At 38.4% G+C, this 22,792-nt stretch overlaps 1 protein-coding gene across 7 annotated transcripts in view; it reads right to left on the reverse strand.

The window, feature by feature from the left end:
- SENP7 (SUMO specific peptidase 7) overlaps positions 1–22,752 on the reverse strand; it is a 41,181-nt gene extending 18,429 nt beyond the window's left edge. For 4 of the 7 annotated variants that reach the window (XR_014183110.1, XM_082043016.1, XM_082043019.1 and 1 more), the window contains exons 1-9: positions 22,631–22,752; positions 21,178–21,234; positions 18,504–18,605; positions 15,092–15,186; positions 8,696–8,893; positions 6,750–6,947; positions 2,974–3,089; positions 2,038–2,207; positions 766–1,123 (exon numbers count right to left, since the gene is read on the reverse strand). Coding sequence is in view for 6 of the 7 variants with exons in the window: in XM_082043016.1 (XP_081899142.1) it covers positions 766–1,123; positions 2,038–2,207; positions 2,974–3,089; positions 6,750–6,947; positions 8,696–8,893; positions 15,092–15,186; positions 18,504–18,605; positions 21,178–21,213 (1,273 nt within the window). In the remaining variant the exon portion in view is untranslated. Of the gene's footprint in view, positions 1–765; positions 1,124–2,037; positions 2,208–2,973; positions 3,090–6,749; positions 6,948–8,695; positions 8,894–15,091; positions 15,187–18,503; positions 18,606–20,597; positions 20,661–21,177; positions 21,235–22,630 lie in introns of all 7 variants that reach the window. The other 3 variants (XM_082043017.1, XM_082043018.1, XM_082043020.1) reach the window with 3 other exon arrangements.
- Between the last annotated feature and the right edge of the window lie 40 nt (positions 22,753–22,792).

Genomic DNA, 22,792 nt, shown 5'->3' on the forward strand with positions numbered 1-22,792 from the left:
AAGACAGAATATTCTTTCTCAGTTTAAACATCATTAAAAATTACAAGATGGATTTTCCACATCCACAAAATCAGCTGCAAAATAAGGACAGGAATTTCAAAATCATAGAATCACAGAGTCATTTAGGTTGGGAGCGACCCTCAAGATCATCGAGTCCAACCATAACCTAAATCTGGCACTAAACCATGACCCTAAGAACCTCACCTTTTTAAACACCACATCTTCTAAATACCTCCAGGGATGGTGATTCAACCATCTCCCTGGGCAGCCTGTTTCAATGCCTGACAACCCTTCCTGTGAAGAAATTTTTCCTAATATCCAATCTGAACCGTCCCTGGTGCAACTTGAGGCCATTTCTTCTCATTCTATCACTGGTTGCTTGGGACAAGAGACCAACGCCCTCCATGCTACAACCTCCTTTCAGGTAGTTGCACACAGCGATACAGTCTCCCCTCAGCTTCTTTTCTCCAGGCTAAACAGCCACAGTTCCCTCAGGCACTCCTCATCAGCCTTGTGCACTAGACCCCTCACCAGCTTCAGTGCCCTTCTGCTGTCTATCCTGTTTCTCAGATACAAGACCATCTACACTCCAGTAGAGGACACTGGCACTAGGCACTGTTATCTAACCTGCACAATGCACTACAAACAACATGATCTGTCTTCAATCTTTTATTCTGTATGTTTTAACTAGTCAGCCATGCATGAGTTCTCCTAGTACTTAAGCATACCCATGGTAATTGTCAGCAGCACAGACACAGTACATACTTGGGTCAACTGAAACAAGCCGATGATTACCCGTGGAGATTTTGTTCCGCAGCTTGAAGTACTGTGATGTGTCCATCTTTAATTTCTTGATGGTACTAACTTGTGGTGAAATCACATCCTCACCACTGGCAGAAAGCTGTTTCTCTGACAAATTTCTGGTGGGAGACTCTGAGACAGGTTCCTCTGTGCAGCTGTGAGCAGGCTGTAAGTGGTTGTGGGTGGAAGTACCCTTATATTCTCTTTCTAACGGCTGTGGAATACAATCCAGCACCAGAACTGCATTAGATCTGCGACTTTGCTCATCCTCACAGGGTGTTCTGCAGCCAGGAGACTGAGCTGAACTCAATCTTTGCTCTTTCTAGAAAACAGATATCAGAGACAGGATATATGTTTATTTCTTGACATTTTGATGATGGTTCAGATCAGTTACCACTGAGACTTGGCTATATGCAAGACAAAATAATTACTGCTTAATGCAGCTGCACTTAGAGCTTAAGCCAGGGTAATTTCTCCCTCCTCATATTCCAAAGGTTATTACATAAAGGTATGACCCCTACTCAAACTGAACAAGAAACTATTTCTGATTTTTTAGCAGTGTGCTCACTGTCTGACAGTAAAAGACCAAGTAGCAGGGAAGCTCATTACTCTACCAATGTGTGGGTTGGTCAACTGGGTGAATAGGACTCAGCAACTACCTATATCTGTACGGTTTTAATCAGAAGGTTAGAGAGATGTCTTTATTGTACTCAAATGCTTAAATATAAATCACAGTTTGTTCTTGACTACCTGATTCCCTCAGTCTTTTTTTTTTTCCCCTTTCAAATCTTAATAACAGATAAGAATAAAATGGTATGATAGACTAAGGAGGAAGAAGAAAGATGACATCTGCAAGATTTCAATAACCCCAGATATGCTTTGTAATTTTTGTATCAAAGTCCCTAATTAGTTCTATACCATCTGTGAAAGAAGCTTCACTTAAATAGCTAGACGCCTTATTTCCAAAATCGTTTTTCTCCACGCTCCTGTCTGAAGGACACACTGTCATTCGTCTCTCACAACCTTTCTGCTAAAACAAGCATATTCTGTAGCTGTGGACAGAAGTACAAATATTCACTCTTATTGATGCATCACCGAACTACTTTTCCTCAATAGGTTTAGCAGTATCCCTAGATACCCTGATTACTAATACAATTCTTTTATTTTGGATGTTGTGACTGCTGCTGCTGAAGTGTGTGTGCATGTGTCTACACAAACACATTAAGTGCAACTTACAGACAGCACAAGTGATTTTTCTGGAATGTGGGTATTACAATCATCAGAAATATAGCCACTACATCTTCTTTTCCTTTTCTCAGAATCAAAAGAGCCGGATTCCTTCTGACTAAGAGTGGTGCCGTTCATGTTTCTGCTCCTCTTTTCCAGTTCATCATAGTTCTTGTTTTCTGTATCAGGCGAAAAAAAAAAAGGAAGTGATTTAATTAGTTCTCCTTAAAATTCTTTGTATTTCTTCAGATCTGTTACGTCTTAAATAAAATGCACAGAGCAGATACCTTCCATGATAGTTCTTCCCTTTTTTAATTGTGTGTGGTTGCCAAAATATATTCCCTAAAATAATTAAGGAAAGATTATTATTGCATGATTAGTTAAGGTAAGGGTATGATCAAATTGACAGCTCCCTTCCAAGTAAGAATTAGCACTCCATACTCCCCAGTCTTTATTCTGTCTTCTGCTGGATGCAATACTCTCAATTTTTTTTTTTAATCTGCAAATATTACTAACTAGTATAAAAAGTACACTCTCTCTGGAGACTCAGCACAGAGCTCAATTTTTCAGCAATAAATACAAATATTGTCATTTAGCATAAACATTTTAGCATGATTCACACACCATTTGAGCATTCTTAATGTATTACATTCTTCAGTATAAAAGACTTTTTATAAAATTAGAATCTTAATGGTGCAGTGAAGTTTCCCTCAGTTTCCTTTTTCTTCCATGGATCTGATTCATCATAGCTTTATTCCTGTTGAAAACCAGCTATTTGATATATTTTACCATATCTGTAAAAAACTGCATTTTGAGGAAACACATATGCTGTATGCAACACCTGTTTTACTTCTGTGCTCTCCTCATAATATTAGACTAAAAAAAGAAATTCTCAACACTCTCCAAAACTTACATCTAAATGCCAGATTATTGCTCACTACAAACCTTTCTTCTGAAGCTCCCGTCTTCTAAAAGTGAAGACTTTTTTTTTTTCTGGTTCCTTAGAAGCCTTGGTCAATTTACACAGATCATCATCTGTCTTCCTCAGGCAGCGCTCAGACCTGTAAAGAACAATAACTGTGACTTATCTTTAATTTTGAAGGAACACTGAATAAAAACCCCAACAGAAACAAGAGTTGGTTAGACCAGAAGCTTCTGCCTCTTCCATAAGCATGTGGAGCTTGGCAAGTGAAACATAAACTAATTCAGTTCCTGTCATGGAAATACACAGGTGCTCTGACGTTATCAATGGAACAGATGCTTCTAAGAGGCATAAAGAATGAAAATATTACATGCTTGACATCAGACACTACAATACTACTTTGCTGTAAAGCAGCACTGCAACAAGAACTTTTAACAAGAAAAAAGGAGAACAACAGTCATTTGAGTGTATCCTTGCCTTTATCATGAAGGCAGTGGGAATGAGGCAATGTAGTATATTTTTTATCCAGCTTTAGAACTGCTATTAGAGTCCACTGAGTAAGTTCCTGCAATGGAAGAAGTTTCGAAATAGAAATTCCTGCTCAGAAGGGCCTGAAACAGTAACTTTGAAGGCAGAGGGATACAGAATGTGAATGAGGAAGAAACAGAAAAGGATTACAGTATGAGAAACTACGCAACCTACAGGTGTTAGTTGAGTTTGTAGTTTCATTCAAAAAGGAGGACAAGCAAGAAAGTAATCAGTTTCTTTTGTTTAGTTTTTTTTCTTAATTAGCTTTTTTATAAATAGGAGAATATATTCAGGAGGTACTGATAGACTGAACAGTTTGACATAATCCCATTTGAGGTCTGATCTTGTAGACATACTCGGCTTCTCTGGAGGCTAGTGGAGGCTAGTTACAGCTGACAAAAGTCTACATAACTATTTTGGTTTCTAGCATATGCATCAGGATAACATTTTGTTATATATTCATGTGGTATCTTCTCACATGAACTTAATTATATTCAGTAAACAAGACCTCTCTTCTGAAAATTTATCAGGGTTAAAAGATATAAGCAACTAACCTTCATGACCTCTGCTTCATTTTCTGTGAGAGTTGGAAAATAAAAAAGAAAACAAAGATTTCATAGATAGAGCAATTTAATGATGCTCTGGAAAATGTGTTCCATTCCTCCTTTTTTCACTTCACTTAATCCCAAAGGATTTTGTGTTCATTGCTTTATAATGTGTTTAACTTAGAATGTTGCAGTCTCCAATTTGCAAAAACTAAGTGTGATCATCATAATGACTGCTGAGCCTGGACCCGTAAAGAACATTCTTGACATCTCTAACTACAATAGATAGCCAAAACTGTTGTATGCTTTCTGAACAGATGCCTATTCTTCAGTGCTCTATCTGTAGATTGAAGTATCATTGCTCTTTGGGAATACCATAAAGACAAATAAAGATTTCCAGAGTGCTCTGATACTACAGTGATTAACAGTATATAAGCACCATGAAGAAATCACTGATTATCTTTCCATTCACAAAGAATGATGAATTGGACTGTATACAGAAAAGGTGTTTTGCCAGCACTGTCATTCATTCTGTATATTGAACAAGACAGAGTCTTCCAGAGATTAGTCAGCTCTAGTTCAGGAATAACTTCACTACAGAAAACTTAATTTTGGAACCCACATCTCTCTATCTAACATAACAGTTATACATATTTGACTGCCCTAAAAGACCACACAAAACCATTAAGTGCTTTTTAGCATTTGTTTAACACCAGTATCCCAATTCAGGCATCTCAACAGTAGGAAACATTTCAATAGGAATGTTTCAGCTAATAAACTTTCCTAAACATTTACTCCACACACAAATCCTGCACATTTTCACTTCCAATCTTTGCTGATAAATCAGTTTAAAATGCACCTCTTAGCAGATACACACATAAGCCAAGAAGCTATGGCAGTATACAGTGAAGTGTTCTCAACAGCCATGAGAAACAATTATGAAATGCTTTAAACCCCTCAGTTTCTTTACATTGAGACCTACCTCATATTTGTTAGTTATACTGATAGGTCAGTCATATTGACTTAAGCAAATGCATTTCACACTGGGTTGCAGTAAGCAAGTAATGCAAAATTCACCCATTCTGTAATACCAAAAGCAAGAAAAAAAAAAACGGAGAATTCACAGCAAGTTCTAGCTGACAGAAAAAGGTTAAATTATTAGCACCCTTTTCTGATCACACACAATTCTTTGACTTAACTTGATATTGCCATAGTACAAAACTGAGACAATTCTCAGTAAAACAGAGCGTATATTCTAGCTACTCTGAGGATACAAAAGAATCTTGACGTGGTCATATGCAGAGTCATCGTCAAGTGTATCTTATTCACATACCTTAGTTACAGAGAGGTGAGCAGAATCAAACCACAGCCATGTTGAAATAATACCCTAAATTGTCCATTTCCCATGCCATATCTACTGCAACTTACAGTAACATGCTGGCCACTGGGGAGGAGTGAAAAATCACCCTGATGTTGGTTCTTGCTAATAACAAGCCTTTTACTTAATACATTAGAAAAGTAGATCATAGGAATGGAAAATTAATCCTTCAAGCAACGAACTACTCCAAACCTAAAGTTCAGTACACCGACTACTAAAAAAGCTGACTACTACAAACCATTCTTGTGCTTAACACAAAACTCAACAGCCGCCCTTCAGATACAAGCATGAAAAAAACATGCAAGATGTTTTCACAGAGTTACATACAAGAGTTCATGTTTTCCTCTCTACAAACCCACTGTCTCCTGTCATTCAAAACAATACCAAGTGGAAAATCAGACAATAAAAACTATCAATTATCAAAAATTATCTTGAAGATTTTGTAATAAAACAAACAAACAAAACCACAAACACAAACAAACAAAAAGTGCCAAACAAACAAAAAACCACAGTCCAAACAAACTCCAAACAAACTTCACTCAACCTAAAGTTATAGAAAACTATTTATTAGCAACAAATGTAATATTTCTAAAATGAGATGGTCTAATAAATTGTTCTAAATCCCTCATTTAAATTGCAGTTTTGCCAGATTAACTTGAGCAGCAACAGAGATCCCAACAGAAAAAGAGAAGTGGTCATAAAAGACAAAACAGATTGCTCTGAATTTAACTGCCATCTTAGACCAAAACCAGTGTTATACAATTATAATATCTGATTTCTGCTAGTTTTAGATCTCAAGTGTTACTGTGATGCTCGGTCAACCTAAATAGATGAAGCAAAGAGGAAAAGTAGATGTTAAGGAATGAGAGGACACACACAGAACCTATAAATAGTGGCACTCTGTTGAGGCTGAGAACACTGATGGATTAATGCAAAAATAAATGAACTATCACACAGAGGAATTTGGAGAAATTTTGCAAAAGATGTTACTTGAAATCATGCTAGAATGTATTAACACCAACAGGAAAGCAAAGTTTTGGTTCTGGACACAAAACTGACTTAAAAGTGTTTGAATTACATGGCCATCTTCACAAATCAAAACACTGATCTATTGTAAATTGAAATACCTGCTATGAAAGAAAAGTAGCCCATTAACATCAGGTACAGTGAATCAGAATAAATGCAATGTTAAAACAGCTTATTTGAGCAGCATGCTAGTTTGCACTCAGGAAACTGATCTCCTGCTTCAAGAAAAGAGTATAAGAAAAATCCTTTCAAGGAAATTATTTTCCATCATGAAGTTACGTTATTTCAGGAAGACTGGCAAAATCAGCAGTGAGCAACATACCTTTCAGACAGAAAGGAACTTTCACGAGGAGGACTTAATATTTGACATGTTTGTAGGCTGGCAGCAGATGATGATGGTAGTTGACCCGATTGCAACTTGTCAGCATCAGATAAATCTGCATCAATTATCACATGGCTGTCTATGTATTTTCTTCCAATTTTTGTCCTCAGGACATTTGTCAAAGTAACTGTGGGTTGCCTGCCATATACATAACAGTAAATCATAAATACTGCACTGAAATCTAGAGAAAGAAACTTCTTGTTAAATTCCTGTATCTTAGAGGCTTGACAATCATCAAACATCATTATTTCCCATCCCTTAGAGACAAAACAAAATCCCACTAAGGAACTCAAAACCCAGGGTAAGCAGATAAACACAAAAAAGCAACAAGAGACCAGGTTAAGAAACTCTAGCGATACTAATTTCACCTTAGCCAGATACACTTCATACTACATCACCTCTAACACATCATCTAAGTATTGTTGAAGAAACAGTAAATGTTTATCTCTAAAGAGTTTTCATGCAATATCTATACACATTTCTCGGAACTGTGCAGTAAACAATCTTGATTTTCCTGTGAACAAGAAGCCTCCAGTAAAACAGACTGAATTTTCTCAAGCACTTAGTCAGCAGGTAGAAAAGTAGCACACATACAAAAAGGGTTTTTTTTTTTCCTTCAATTTCCAGGTGGCATTCTACAGTAGGGGTGTCAAACTCATTTGCACTGGGGGGAGGCGACACACACACCAGCCTCACGGTTGCCTCCAAAGGGCCGAATGGAATTTTAGGACTGGATAAATGTAACTACTCCTACACTTACACAGTCCTAAAATTCCATTCAGCCCTTTGGAGGCAACCGCAAGGCTGATGTGCCCCGCCCCCAGCACAAATGAGTTTGACATCCCTGGTCTACAGAATAGCAATAGCAAGGCTTAGAAAAGCATCTGGAAGAGTCAGAAGAGACAAGCATCAAAAATAAGCTAGCCAGAAACATGAAGATGCCCACTTAAGCACGGATATACAAGAGCAGCACAATTTATTTCATACAATGCCACTGCAGCCAGTTTGTTGTATAATCCTTCATTCGCCCACTTAGTTTCTCAAACTGGGATTTAAATTCTATCACTTCCATTACATACTCATCCAAAATAAACTGCAATATCATAGCTTTTTTTGAATCTGTTATAAACAACAGTGTCTTTGGGGTATCGACTGCATAATTCTCCTGTTGTCTGTATCCATCCACAAAGCGCACTCCGGCACAGACTGCACGATGTCTGGGGAAACACTCAGATCTCCTCTTGCACCAAGATGCAGAGGCACGCAGACAATAAGCAATGAGGGTACGACTGAGAGGAAGAATCAAATATAGAAGAACACTGTAGTCTGCATGTAACCTTCAAAAAAGGAAGCCCCTAAACTGTTTATCAGCAGCAGCTCAGAGAGAAAACTCCGTGAAAAAAAGTATTCACTCTAGCCATACTTCCCCATGGGTATCTGCAACTGAACACTGCTTGGGTGGGGAGGGCGATACTGGATTTGATACACTTTTCTTCTGACACTTTATGCCAGTTCCCATATTCTCAGGAGTAGTGTGAAATGGTTAACACTGAAAATACACCTTGATACCTCCTCTGAGAAAAGAGGGCAGGTAAATGCAAGTGTACTCTTCACAAGAATTAAACCCCATACATTTTGAGAGTCAGAATTAATTGGTCTTGCCAGTACAGAACAATCTAGGAGCCACCTGATTAGAAAAGTCACTACAGCATGCTTGGCACCATCTCTCAACAATTATCAAAAGGAATTAAATCAAGTCAAATGACACATGAATGAGAATACAGTTCATGAACAAGACAGCTGTGGTACAATAAAGAATACTTTCTCCCTAGAAAAAAACTGCAAGGAGAATTATTTTGTTTATTGACAAGGCAAAGACAACATACCTTTCAGACAGAAAAAGACTTTGGAGAGCAGGGTTTAAAAATTGCTGTATCTTTAGGCTGGCAGCAGATGATGAAGGTGGTTGATCTGACTGCAGCTTGCCAGCATCAGAAAAATTAGCACCAGTTTTAGGTTGCATCTGTGTGTATTTTCTTCCTGTTTTTGTCCACAAGACATTCGTCAAGATAACTTTGGGTTGCCTGCCATACATAAAATAATAAATTAATAATAGGGTGCTGAGTACTTCTCAAGTCATATTAATTCAAAAAGCTTTTCTATGAGTTCGCTGTCTCTGCATCACACCTCATACCTTCAGTGGAATTAAGTTCACTTCCCAGACAACCTACAAGGCAGCTCTCTTTGGAGAACAGAATCACAAACAACTCTTGACCAGGACAGCCTTTCAAGGTCTCTTCCTCTGGCATCAATGACTAACACATCCATATGTGATTCTGAAGAGGTTAACCTTCAGTGCAGAAGCATGCAAATTTTGGTGCATCTTTTTTATTGTGAAAGGTCGGAAGTGCTGCCACTATGGCCTTACAAACTGTTTTGAAAGCATACACTTGATCATTTGCAGGATATGAAAAAAACCCACTCACATTGTGACATCTTATTTTAGAACCATGAGTAATATTGGTTCCCATGTCACAGATTACAATACAGCTGGGGGAAAAAAAAGCTAATACAGTATCTCAATTTTGCAGCTCCACTTGATTTCTATTCAATTTCACTAAAGAAATAACAATAATTATGAATTACAAAGTTAATAAAAATTCCTTATTGAAATTCTTCAAACAAGTAGCTATACTTAGCTGATCCTGCTAGATTGGTATTGAAGTCTTCACAATAAAGACTTCATTCTGAAGCATGGCCAGTAATTTGGACAGTTTCCTTCTAAGCTGATGAGCACTATTTATCATAGAGTGGATTGATTTCTTTTCAAACAGATGAGAATTTGACTTGTTTTCCCAGGGTTGGTAATAAGAGGACACTGAAGTTCAGGCTCATTTGTTGGTTTTAAAAGACTACTGCGGCAAGAATTGCTTTTTCTATTGTATGTCTTAAAAAACAAACTAAAATCTTCACACTGTAGAGCAAGAATCTTTCTTTTATAGCTACAGGAAACCTTTTACTACTCACATAGCTGTCACATGCATGCTACAGTGACATATCTTAAGCAAATCACTGCAATTCCTCAGTGGTTTAGCCACTGTGCAAGCAACTTCTAAGAAATTATAGTTATCCCACTGACATGCTGCATTCAGCTCAAAAGCACGGTCATTAATACATGGTACCTAGTGGTAAACAAATATAGGTAGAACATGAAAACTGCTGAACAGATATGCCTGAACCTAAACACTAGTGAAACACATTGAACTTGGGAAGATGTTTCACATAATCCTTGTATTTTGCCCTTTCAGTAGTTGCTGCATGTTGAGATTTCTTTTCGCTGGTTATTTACCATGTTAACAAGCTTGGAGAACTTGTATATCAACTGTGAACACTGGTCAATCTTGTAAGATCTCTGCATCACTCCATGCCACAACATGTATGCTGTGAGCTGCTTTCTCTTAGAGCTCTGCTGTGCATTTTGTAGACCAGTGGTTTCCAAACTTATTTTGATCACGCACCCCATCAGTAACAATACGTTGAGCATGCACCTTCAACATGTTTATTTAATTATAATTTATTTAGATGTACTAACATGTTAATATTATGTACATTATAAAAAAAGATTTTTAAAAGGATGCAATAAAGATGAAATAAACATTTATTTTATTTATTAATTGTTTCAAAAAAATATAGCCTTCCTGCACCCCAATGGATTATCTTGCACACACCACACCTTGGAGACCACTATCTAGACAGTGGCCAGTAAACCTGAATGGTTCGCATTCATAGCTGAGTAACTTAAGAACAAGTGAAGGCAGTTTCCTCTACTCTCAGGGCTTTTCTTAGAAGCTTCCCAAAAACAAACAAACAAACTTCAATAGTAAAGAGGTAAAGCTTTGCCTCAAGAAAAAAAAATAAGAAAACACCACCACACCAAAAATCCCCACTAAACCAACACGAAGACCTAAGTTAAGACACTCTGATGCCAAGAATCCAGACAGAAGAGAGTGTCATGTAAGGAGTGAGTGCTAGGTTAGCTGTTGGAAAAACAGTCCAGGGTTTCTGAAGTGAGAGATTTACTCTCTGAAGGCAATGAGAAATCATATGTACAAAGACAGTCTCATTAGAAGGCTGACCTAAACCACAGAAGTTCTCCAGAATGTTTTAAGCAGTCAGGAAAAGGCAGGTCTACATTTGTGCTTTTATCTAGACCTGTATATACCCTATGATTACTAATGCAAAGAACTGTTGTTTTTAAGAACATATTACAGTCTGAGAATGTGCTTCCAATCCTGTAGACCTAAAAAGGGTTTGTTCTACACTCCAAAGATCCAGAAACTGGAGGTTCATTTGAAGACATGCTTTAACTGCTGAAAAGCTTAGAAAGTAAATACAGGTCATGAGGGACAGTTTAGTAAAACACTTATGTCTTACATTGTGGAGCCCAACTCTAGTAGCCTAGTAAGCATACAACAAGCCTGCAAAGTGTTCTCAGTTTGGCAAAGGAAGCAAGGGACTTATTTTCTATGGAAGTCCCCACTAAGTCAGAAGTTCTAGCTTTTTTCTGGGCTTCTCAAATGTTCAGAGTTGATACATTAACCATAGTTTAGTATGTCAGAAGAGCTTACAGTGACCACCTATACATCATTTGTAGTTTGTCTAACTGTGAGGTATATTAGAAATAATGAATATAAGTAATATCTAAGGAAAGAAAGAAATAATACATTTAAGAAATGGGATAAAAAATTCAGCTACACCAGCACCTATTAGACTGCTAAGAAAATTTATAAGTACTAAAGCAGTCAAAGGCAATTTCAAAGTCATCAAGTAACTCATGCAAATTCATCTTAAGAAGCTAGAGATCTAGTCTTGTTTTTTAATTTCCTCCTTAAAGGTAAGGAAGATACAAACTACTCTAGAGGTCCAGTTACTAAAGAGCTGTAGTGGAAAGACGTTTCGTATTTTGGGGTCCGAGAAGAGATGAAGCAGTAAAAGACTAAGCCAGATACTTCCCCTCTTTCTCTAACAGGACTTGAAATTACAAATTGAACCCTAAAGCATCTAAACAGCATTTTTTTGTCCAAAAACATCAATGCAGAGATGGGCCCTGGAAACGTGAAGATGTGAATCAGAAATTATTTCTCCATTAAAAAAAATCAAACACACACACACAAACAAAAAAACACCATTAAAAGTAGTTACTTGGGAACACTATGAGACAATATAAATTTGTTGGTCTATACAGAACACTCTTCAGTTCTGAGTAGAATCATGCTGAGTCTAACAGCTTGTTTCCCACATCTAAAATCTTTCAGTTCTCATTGTTCCACCTTGTAGAAATGCCAGATTTTTTTAAATTTCTATTTGTCAAACACAAGACACCATTATGAAATCTTAGTAAATTTAGCCTGAACTTGCAAGGTAATTAGTCCAGTGGGAACACACATGGTTACAGTCTTTATTTTAATTGTATGTTCAGGATTTGTAAAGATAACAGAAAAGATTCCAACCCTTTAGGGTCTTTAACAATACCATTATGATAGAGAAAGCCCATAGCAGGACATAACAGAATCAGAATTTCCAGAGAAACTGGATTTCAATACCAATAGTTTGTTGGCCACCTTGGAAACTCAGGTTTGACAAACTCTGCTGACATTCACATGAGGCTAGATGCAATAAAGATGAAATAAACATTATTTGTTTATTGACAGGCACCAGGCCCCTCAGTAATTTGTTTTACTGATCACTATCAGGTACAGAATTTGTAATGTTTCCCACTTCTTTTATTTAAATGGCATTTATACATTTTAAGCAACTATCTGTGCAAAAATGATCTTACCATTTAAAGCACACATGCACTCGTGCAACTAGCTTTGCACTAGAAACATGTGCAAAGAAGAGGAATCCCCAACACACAACAAGGAAGAAAACAGTATACATTTGGCTATTCTTAAAGGTGTCAGTGACAGGCTAAGGCACCACCTTCTTAAGTAGTATCAGTTTTTGACTAAATACCTTGATAGGACAACTGGTTATGACCTAAAGTTCAGAGCTGTGTAGTGGCTTCAGAGCTTTCAATGGCTTCCCTTTCTAAAGAAGGAATGGCATCTGGTGGTGTTTCTTGAAAAATCATGTCATTAAGACTGGGCATAAAATAGATTCAGGAAAAACATCTACACTTAAGTCAGCCTGTATATTTGTAAATGATGGTTGGTACACAGATCCCTCAATTACCTGTTAAATTGTCCACAGGGCAACAAAGATGATTAAGGGAGTGGAGCATCTCCCTTACGAAGAAAGGCTGAAGGAGCTGGGTCTCTTCAGCTTGGAGAAGAGGAGACTGAGGGGTGACCTTATTAATGTTTACAAATATATGAAGGGTGAGTGTCACGAGGATGGAGCCAGGCTCTTCTTGGTGACATCCAATGGTAGGACAAGGGGTAATGGGTTCAAACTGGAACACAGGAGGTTCCACTTAAATTTGAGAAGAAACTTCTTAGTGAGGGTGACAGAGCACTGGAACAGGCTGCCCAGGGGAGGCTGTGGAGTCTCCTACTCTGGAGACATTCAAATCCTGCCAGGACACCTTCCTGTGTAGCCTCATCTAGGTGATCTAGGTGTTCCTGCTCCAGCAGTGGAATTGGACTAGATGACCTTTTGAGGTCCCTTCCAATCCCTAACATTCTGTGATTCTGTGTGATTCGTACAAAAGACATTTCAAAACACAAAAATTAACATCAAGCAGAAAAAAGCAAGCGAATTACACATTAAAAGCAAGCCCCACCAGCAGACTCAGCAAGTAACCTGCACAACAGCAAGACTGGAGGCATCTTGGTGAAGGAAAATCAAAGGCAATTATTTTTGTTTCTAAAGCAAGCACCTATCTTACACCCTCTTCTCTACTGCCACGAAAGAGAATAAAATACATAAGCAAAGGTAATGAAAACATACTTACACATGTAAGAATGGAACAGACAAAAAAATATATATTATGAAAAACACCATTAGCTGCTCCTGGTGAGTCTCAAATCATTTTCACTGACAAAAAAAGGATTATCCTACCTTACAAAGTGTAGGACCAAAAGCTATTGTTTGTATCCCTTCGGGTAAAAGGTTTGACCTCTATTTCACTCAACTACCAGAGATGCTAGATCTAGTTCCTTTCTCAATTATTATATTTGGGTATACACGAGTGTTGTAACCAGTAGCTCAAATTTCTTCAAATTTATATTAGAAAGTGATCAAAATGAGACCTGGAGGCTACTGACTCCTTTTGGAGTAAATTATTACTAATTGTCTATAGCTCTATCTTCATGCCTACATTCTTCTATCAGTAAACACAAATTTTGGGAAATAAATATTTTTACAGTGGGATACCACGTACCATGTGAGGGTCACCCCATCAAGTCATAAAAGCATCCTGTCCTAGGTTTACAGAATAAAGCCACTGATAGACTTGAGGTATATTCAGCTAAGCTTCTGCAGTACATGCACAGCTCAAGAGGTCCTTGGCCTTTCAGAGCTCAAAGGAATAACGTCTCGACAGACCAAGATGTTGTCAACTATAGCATTTATAGCTTCAAAATTTTCTTGGACAAACACTTATCTAGGTGACAGGTTCACAGAAGATGATTTTAAATAATTTCCCATAATCTCAAAGAAACCAAGATACTTCTTGGCAACAGAGAAATGGCACATCAGTCTTATTTACTCACTTGGGTGTCTTGACTATAAGACAAAGGTAAAAAACATCTATTTTTTTCTGCCTTCCTCTACTAATTATCATGTTCCTTGTTTTGTTGTTCTGTGTGGTTTTTTTTGGGGGGTTTTGTTTGGTTGGTTTTGTTTTTGTTGGGTTTAAGAGCTGATAAAGCCATCTTAATGACTGTGGACTAGAGAGCAAAAATTGACAAGAAAAGACAATCCAGAAAACTCCTTAAATATCTAAAATACCTAGGACTAGAATGATAATTTACACTTGGAGAGTAATGAACACCATTCAGGATTCCAAGCAGCTCAATTAGCAGTAATTCCTTAAGCGTTGTAATCCCATTCTGAAGTTGCAGTCTTGTGTTGCGTTAAAAAAAAAAAAAGCAAAAGTTATGCTTTCTTCCTAATTCACAATGCCATTACATCGCTGACACATGATTATCCGAAGGTGGGCTACCTAACAGCTTGAAAACACACATAACCAGCTAGAGACCAGGCATATTTATCTTTGGTTAAGATTATGAAACTCTGAATAGACAAAGAGAAGAGCTAATTTTGAGATTACTTCTTACCCAATTGATTCTTCATCATTAGAGTTGGGTCTGTCACAGTCCTTTTGCCTTTTTCCTTTTGTGGAAGGCTCTCTGTTGTTGGCACTTGATTTCCACTGAAATAAAACAAATAAAATCAGGAGGTTCCAACAGACATAAATATGTCAATGGATATAAACCTACAAAGACTATGTAAAACAATTTTGCAAAGAATGAATTTGTTTGATTTAAAGCACCCACGTACCACCTGATCTTGAATGGAACGTCTTGCTCCGAAAGAAATTTGACAATACAGGACAATTCTATTATTCCCCTATTCAAAGGAGAACTATCTCAAACTGGGATTAAATATTAGGCCTGTTTTACAATATCACAAACACACAAAATAACTTCTGCTTTAACTCCATGCATTTAACCTGTCCTGGTTTTGTTTAAAACAAGACCAGTTCTCTTTTAGTGAATTTTCCTTTCAGCTAAGTTCTTCTAAGTAACTGCACTTTTCTGAATTTGTCTGCGAGTTTTTTAGACAGTGTTTGCTCCAGAGCTGATAACGGTAGCAACAGTATGCAGAAGAGGCCCAGGTTTAGACTTATCACTATGATAGCCAAGGTTACGGATAAATTTTGCACATCCTACAAGTGAGAGGGGCATATTTGCAAGGAAGGCTGGACAGAACAGGTGACTAAAAATGACCAACTAAGCATTCCATCCCATACACGTCATACACCCTATAAAAGTGGGACATCACATGGGTCTTGCTCTCTTCGACCCTGGTGGGCATCTGAAGAGGACCCTGCCAAGTTTCGCTTGTGATCCAAGGCCTGGTTCCAGACCCTGCATCCCTGAAACCAGTTCCAGCTTACTGTGGAGTCCAGCCTAGGGCTTTCTGGTACTTGCCCTACAACCACTGGAACAATGCCAGCTCTACTGCAGGCCACTGCTGTGCTACGCTGGGAAATTCAACATTGGTTTGCATATTTTGTATTATTTTCTCTATTTATTAGTAGCATTAGTAAGGCATTTTAAACTTTCAAACTTGCAAGTCTCTCTCCATTTTTCTCCTATTACCTTTCCTTAGTGGGGAAGGCAGAAGGTTAACAGAGAGCACCTGCCACAGTTTGTCACCCTGCAGTAAACAGTAACAAAACAAATTATATTCCACTCAAAGATATAAAATTCAGAGAAGGAAAAGGAATTTGAAGGTTTGGTACTTAGATGAAAAAAGGAGGTTGAGGGGAGACCTTACTGCACTCTACAACTATCTGAAAAGAGGTTGTAGTGAGGTGGGAATCAGTCTCTTTTCCCAAGTAAAAAATAAGACAAGAGGAAATGGCCTCAAGTTACACCAGGGGAGGTTCCGATTGGATACTAGGAAAAATTTCTTCACAGAAAGGGTTGTCAGGCATTGGAACAGGCTGCCCAGGGAAGTGGTGGAGTCACCATCTCCAGAGGTGTTTAAAAGATGTATAGATGATGTACTTAGGGACATGGTTTAGAAGTGGACTTAGCAGTGCCAGGTTAATGGTTGGACTTGATGATCTTAAAATAATTTTGGTTGGAAAAGACCTTTAAAAACCCCACAACAACAACAACACAACCTTCATTTTTCCCAAATTCTCTTACCTTACCAGAAGGCACTTATATTTTCAAATTAAGTAAACAAAGGCCCACCAGAACAGAGGTTTCTAGAATTGCAAATGACTGTATCTCCCTCTGCCATTACCTCCTCCTAATCACGCCTCACTTTTTTAATGTAAAAGATAATAAACCAAACAGATGTTTAAGAATTATGCCAGTCATGCTGAAAGCAGACAAACTTATGCTCATTTCTGTTTAAGTGTGGAGTGAACAGGCATCTGAAAAATTCATGTCCATTTATATTTTACATTCTTTAGTGAAGTCAGAGATGTAGCCCAAAATCAATCTCTCCCCTACCATAGGGGCCACCTCTGTAATGGAAAATCATCATTAAAACAGCTGGCAGCAGGAAATTGCCTTGAAGGTGTTTTCCTCTTCTCATGCCTTCAAACATCTAGTTCACCTCATAGCACTGGTCTTCAAGCTTGTTTACAGACCTATATGCACAAGTCACTGAAAGCTGCACAAAGTTTCTCAAACAATATGGAGAAAACTCCAGCAGTACTCAATACAACCTGGACAGATCTTTGTGTGGATAAAATAGTAGCGTATCTTTTATTTATAACTCATTATCAATCTTTTAAAGTAGAAGATAAACACCAGTCAGTGTTTAAAGCATAGGAAGCCTTTTACCACATGGAAAAGTCTGAAATACATAGACACAGGTAAGAAAAATAAGAAATGGAAAAATCAGACAATATGCAGGAAATAACAAGGAAAACTTCTTTTCAATTTAGCAAAATCACTAATCGCTGGTTTCACAGAGTGAAAGAAAGAAAGGAAGAACTCCATACAAGTGTTGTCTGGCTCTGCCTAAGAGGTTGCTGCTTGTAACCACTTCAGTTTAAAAACCTGAGTGTAATTGGATGCTCTGCTCACTTGAAGAATTAACAGAATAGAACACAACCACACAGTTAGTTTGTATTGCAGCATGTTCAAATGACCTGGCCTACCAAGAGACCTGGGTCACATCATCAACACTACTGTAAGTCAAAAAAACATTCTTAACTTCCCTCAATAGGTTTTTAAAACTCCTGTTTGTCCAGCTCCATGATTCTGAAAGCACTAAAACGAGCAACAAACTCTCAATGCTCAGCTGAAGGAGTCAAGAGTAGAAAAATACATTCCTAAAACTTGGCATTTTAAAAATGCTTACTGAATTCAAAACAGATTTATAGAAGCAAATATTTGCTTCTATATGTGACTGAGATGATCAAGACAGTCATTTATGATAAATGGCATAAGCACTCTTACAGTCTTTTGGTCTTAATATCAAAATCAGTTATTTCTGTATTAGCACCTGAAATTCTGTCAAAAATCATACAGTACTTAATATATTATCTTAGAGTTTAAGATCTTGGATACAATAATGACCAATTGAAAACTCAATGTAAAAATTATTTCCCTATCATAACAAAGAGTTTGGTAACTGACATGAATATAACCTAAAAGTTCAGGAATCAGAAGGCAATTAGCTATATATATAGACATACACACATACATAATTTGCCTTTAAACTCATGATTTTCAAGATAATTTCAAACTACACCTAAGACCAACTCTGCTTTTTAATGATCTGGGTTAGCAATACAGCACTGAGACTTCCATTTCTGTAACTGTACACTTGCCGGGAGATTTCAGACCTATACACTTGCCTCTTTCCAAGACAATCTGGGTCAGATATGGGTCATAAGGCAGCATTTAGTGTTGAGAAAAATCCAGCCTCCAAACTAGAACCAAAAACCCATGTAACATTCTCCTACAGACTTTTACACTCCAAAGAACAACTCTTTACCTCTTTTAAAGGGTAGTCCCAATGGTGGGAGCCTGGAAGCCTTGCCAGAGGCGACTGAACTTGGATATCCTCTGACTTGGTTTTCTTCTTTGGTATACGAAACTGAAAATAGATAATGTTACACACATGATAAAACTAAATTATCCACAGGTGCTATGAGCTGACATACTGACATGTACAAAGTTTTCCTAACTGTCAGGCAAAACAACAAAGTTGCAAGGGAAGCACTGACCTGTGACTTTAAATTAAACACGTTCCTCATTGATGCTTGATCCTATATCATGTATTATACCACATGAGGAGCTAGTTTTAACACATGAACTGTCTGAAAAAGCTCTTCCTATTTAATTAACTTCACAATAACTTCAAGTGTGTGCCCAAAAGGTAAGAACCAACCTACTGGCACTTATTTTCTTAGTTCCCTCTGATTTGTTAACACTCTAGTTTAATAATGTCAGCTTAGAAAATGATAAAGAGAAAACAAAACAGCTGAATGTTATGATGACTGTCACACCGGATGTGCTTTGTCAAAAAGAAAATTCAGGATAAAGAACAATTATATCTTAGAATAGTATGAATATTTTGGAATGATAATTTAGCATCAATACACTACGATGTACTCAAAATGGTATCAGCTATGGTCATGGCCAAGCTTTACAACAATTGAACCAGGGGTTCAAAAATAATTACTGAAAGAAAGCAGTAATTCATAGAAATTTGCCAATTTGCCAATCAGAAAAAAAAATGTAGGAAATAATGATCATTCATTGAAATTCAAAACAAAAACAGTCAAACTAAATTCTTAGCAGTTCATCAAGACAAGGAAAGAGGGTGATATTTCTTATCAATTAAACCAGTTAAAATAATATCAACTGAAAGAATAAAAGTGCAAGCCTTGCCATTTCTCCAGGTATCCAGAGAAGCAAAACCTTACACTATTAAAAAAAACAGATTAGACTGTCTAAGAGATGGAATGCAACATTTACATCTTTCAGACAACTGAGTCTGTTTCAGCCAGGAAAAAAGCTGAAGCTACTCCATATGATGGTTACTGTCAAGCGTATTATGAACTTAACTTGCAAGCCACCAGAGGCCCTACCTTGCAACATGAAATTACAAGCAAGGACTCTAGAACAGCGACACTAACAACTTAATTATTAACACAGAAACTGCATTCATTAGCTCTGTAGATAGTCCTTCAGACAGATTGTAACTGAAGCATACTGTACCATAATGAGATAATCTTTCAGTTTTTCAGTTGGAATTGTGAGTGCTCTTATTCCTTCTCTACACTTATTTGAAACAAAGATTTATTTTTTTTATCAATTAGACCTGAATTTCTATACAGTACCTCAAACTGCTTTTGCTGGTCAAACCCTGTAATAACAAATACACCGTTAATAACAGATTCCTCAAAGTATAAAGGATGTAAACCTTACGTATAGGCAACAACTTCTCATGTAAGTACCTTCCCTTCTCTTTCAATTAATACTTAAGGACTGAAATAGCCATTTTCTTATTCAAGAACATCTGCAATTAGATTGCTTGGTTTCTGTGGGTTTTTTGGGTTTTGTTTTTGTTTTTTTTTGAGAAGCAGCCTATAAACATGCGGTATCAGTCAGAACACATTCTTCTGATCTACATCTTAATGGCCAGGTGCAAGTTTCTTCCTTCAGAACTCCACCTGCTGCCTGACTAGCGGTTGCTGTTATGAGCTTCCTAAGAAAACATATTTATCTAAAATTTTAACATGCATTTAAAGTTACAGAGGTTCAGATAACCACGTCTAATAGCATAACAGATTACACTGAGAACAGGCAATATCAGACTCAGAAACCAGAAAAGGCAGATGGACAGACAGAAAGGGATTAAAAGCACAAGATATGTTCATCAACAAAATTTCTATCTCACTGTACAATACCTTCCCAAAGCTTGCACTCATTAAGAAGACAGTGTTTTGCAGTGCCCACAATTAACTTATGGAACAGGCACAACATCAAGCAGTAACCAGCATAAGTCTGTATCTACAGTAAGTACAACGTATGCCGTTGCTTCATCTTTTCCCTAATGGGAAGTGACTAACTCAACACATACTCCTGCACAGACACTTAGCAGACTCCTCATCTAAACCAGCAGTACTCTTCTGAAGGTTCCAACCTGTAGGAGTAAGCGTCAGAGAAAGTGCATAAACAAGGCGCGGCAAACAACTTGATTTCCAAAACACTAAGCAGTCCAGACCTAACCCAATCAAATCAGTTGCTGTGCTTACAATTTTACACCAGTTCTTCCATTGCTAGAAACTAGTACTAATAGGAATCTCTTAGAAAAAATAAACACTAGCATAAGTAGCCTCTGAACACATATCTCCAAATAACTATGTAGCTGCTCTACTTACTTGAGCATTACTCTTAACATTTTAGATGTTAAGTCTTAAAATATCCTTGAAAACACACTTTTTATGTGAAAACAAAATGTTAAGCCTATCATAGATAAACACATGTTCAACAGCAGACTTTACTATTGAGTGCTACAAAAATAAACTGTTTCTCAGGAAAGAGTACTCCAACAAAGCGAAATTTGGACCAGTGGAGAATTAATTTAGTTATGCAAATGCACCAGGACACCCTAGGATACCCACAGCCTCAAAATTGTTGCAAAATGTAGAAAGACTTACACTGACATGACTTGAAGATGATGTTCTTCCTTCCATGATTTTCTCTTCTGAAAAAAGCTATAAAATAAGCTTATTAATTGGTGTTTATTCAGAGGGAATCAGGACCAGAGTAGTAAATAACAAGCAAGAATAAGAAAACAATTTTTGAGCAAGCTAGCACAAAGAAAGCTCATTCACAGAATGGCTTTGGCTGGAGAGGACCTGTAAAAGATCATCTAGTTCCAACTCCCCTGCCATAGGCTAGGACATTTTTCACAAGATCAGGTTGCTCAAAGTCCTGTGCAGTCTGACCTTGAATACTTCCAAAGGCATCCCAAATTTTTCTGAGCAACTTGTTCCAGTGTCTCACCACTCTCCTCAGAAAAAAATTCTTCCTTATGTCCAACCTAAATCTACCTTCTTTCAGGTTAAAACTATTGCCCCTTGTCCTGTCACTATAGCCTTTGGAAAAAAGTCATCCACAGCCACAATACAGGGAAGATGTGCTTGGGCAAGGCTCTGAATTGTCAGCACAGACAGTTAATAAAAATCTCATAGAATCATTTAGGTTGGAAGAGACTCCTTAACTCCACCTCCTGGCCAGCACATAACTAAGAAGCAATTCAGGCTTTGATTATAAAGTGAAAAGGAATCACAGAAGACATCTGTAACACTACAGGAGCCTCAAGAGTAAATACAACTCAAGGATTCCTGTGAGCAGATAATCTTCTTTCTCTGAGGAAGAGCATAGCTTCAGAATCCCAGCATTCATAGGGTTTATTCTCTTTATAAATACTCTGTATGACTCCAGTGTAACACCTTCAAACCTTACAGCTAGTTCGAAGTCTCTCAACATGTTTACTCTCGTGTACTTTCATTTAGCTCAGCGGTTTTTCCGTTTCCAGCCCTGCTACAGGGAACAGCAACATCTATCGCCTACTAAAGAAAACTGAAATTATCGCCCATTCCAACACCCGCGAAGAGGTAAAGCTGACAAGCGGCGGCATTCTGACAGCTCCGAGGGTGAACGGAGGCACCACCCAGGGGCTACACCACCCTGGCACCGCTTGAGCCCGCCCCCGAGCAGGCCAGCGGGGCAGAGCGCGGTCGCCCCGCACACCCCCAGCTCCCACCTCAGCCGCCGGCTCCTCCCGCTGGGCTGGGAACGGGCTTCTCACTGACAAGCAGACAAGCGCTGAGAGTCAGCGATGCCGCGTTTCCACTCTCTCGGCCTCCTTACAGAGGAGCACCGACGCCGCCACTCCAGCCACGGGCACCACTCCCACCCTCGGCGTGTCCAGCCCCACACCCACCCTCCTCTGCCGGCTTCGCTCATTCGCGATACCCTGTACGGCACGGACAGCCCGGCCAGCGGCGATACTGACTGCACAGCACCCACCAGGACGCTGCCATCAGTCCCCCTTCAGCGGCTAAAGAGGAGGGAGCGGCCCCAGCAGCACCACACAACACTCACCGCCACAGCTGCGCCACTCTTGTTTATCTAGGCCCCGTCGCCGCCTGCGCAGCTTCGCCGGGCACTTCCGGGCTGAGCACTGCTTCCGCCCGGGCCGGGAGGGCCGCCCCGCCCCGTAACAGCTGTAACCGTTTCCCCGCCCTCTCTCCCGCCCCGTAACGG

This window comes from Streptopelia decaocto (assembly GCF_964273445.1).
Source record: "Streptopelia decaocto genome assembly, chromosome: 1".
Taxonomy (NCBI): domain Eukaryota; kingdom Metazoa; phylum Chordata; class Aves; order Columbiformes; family Columbidae; genus Streptopelia; species Streptopelia decaocto.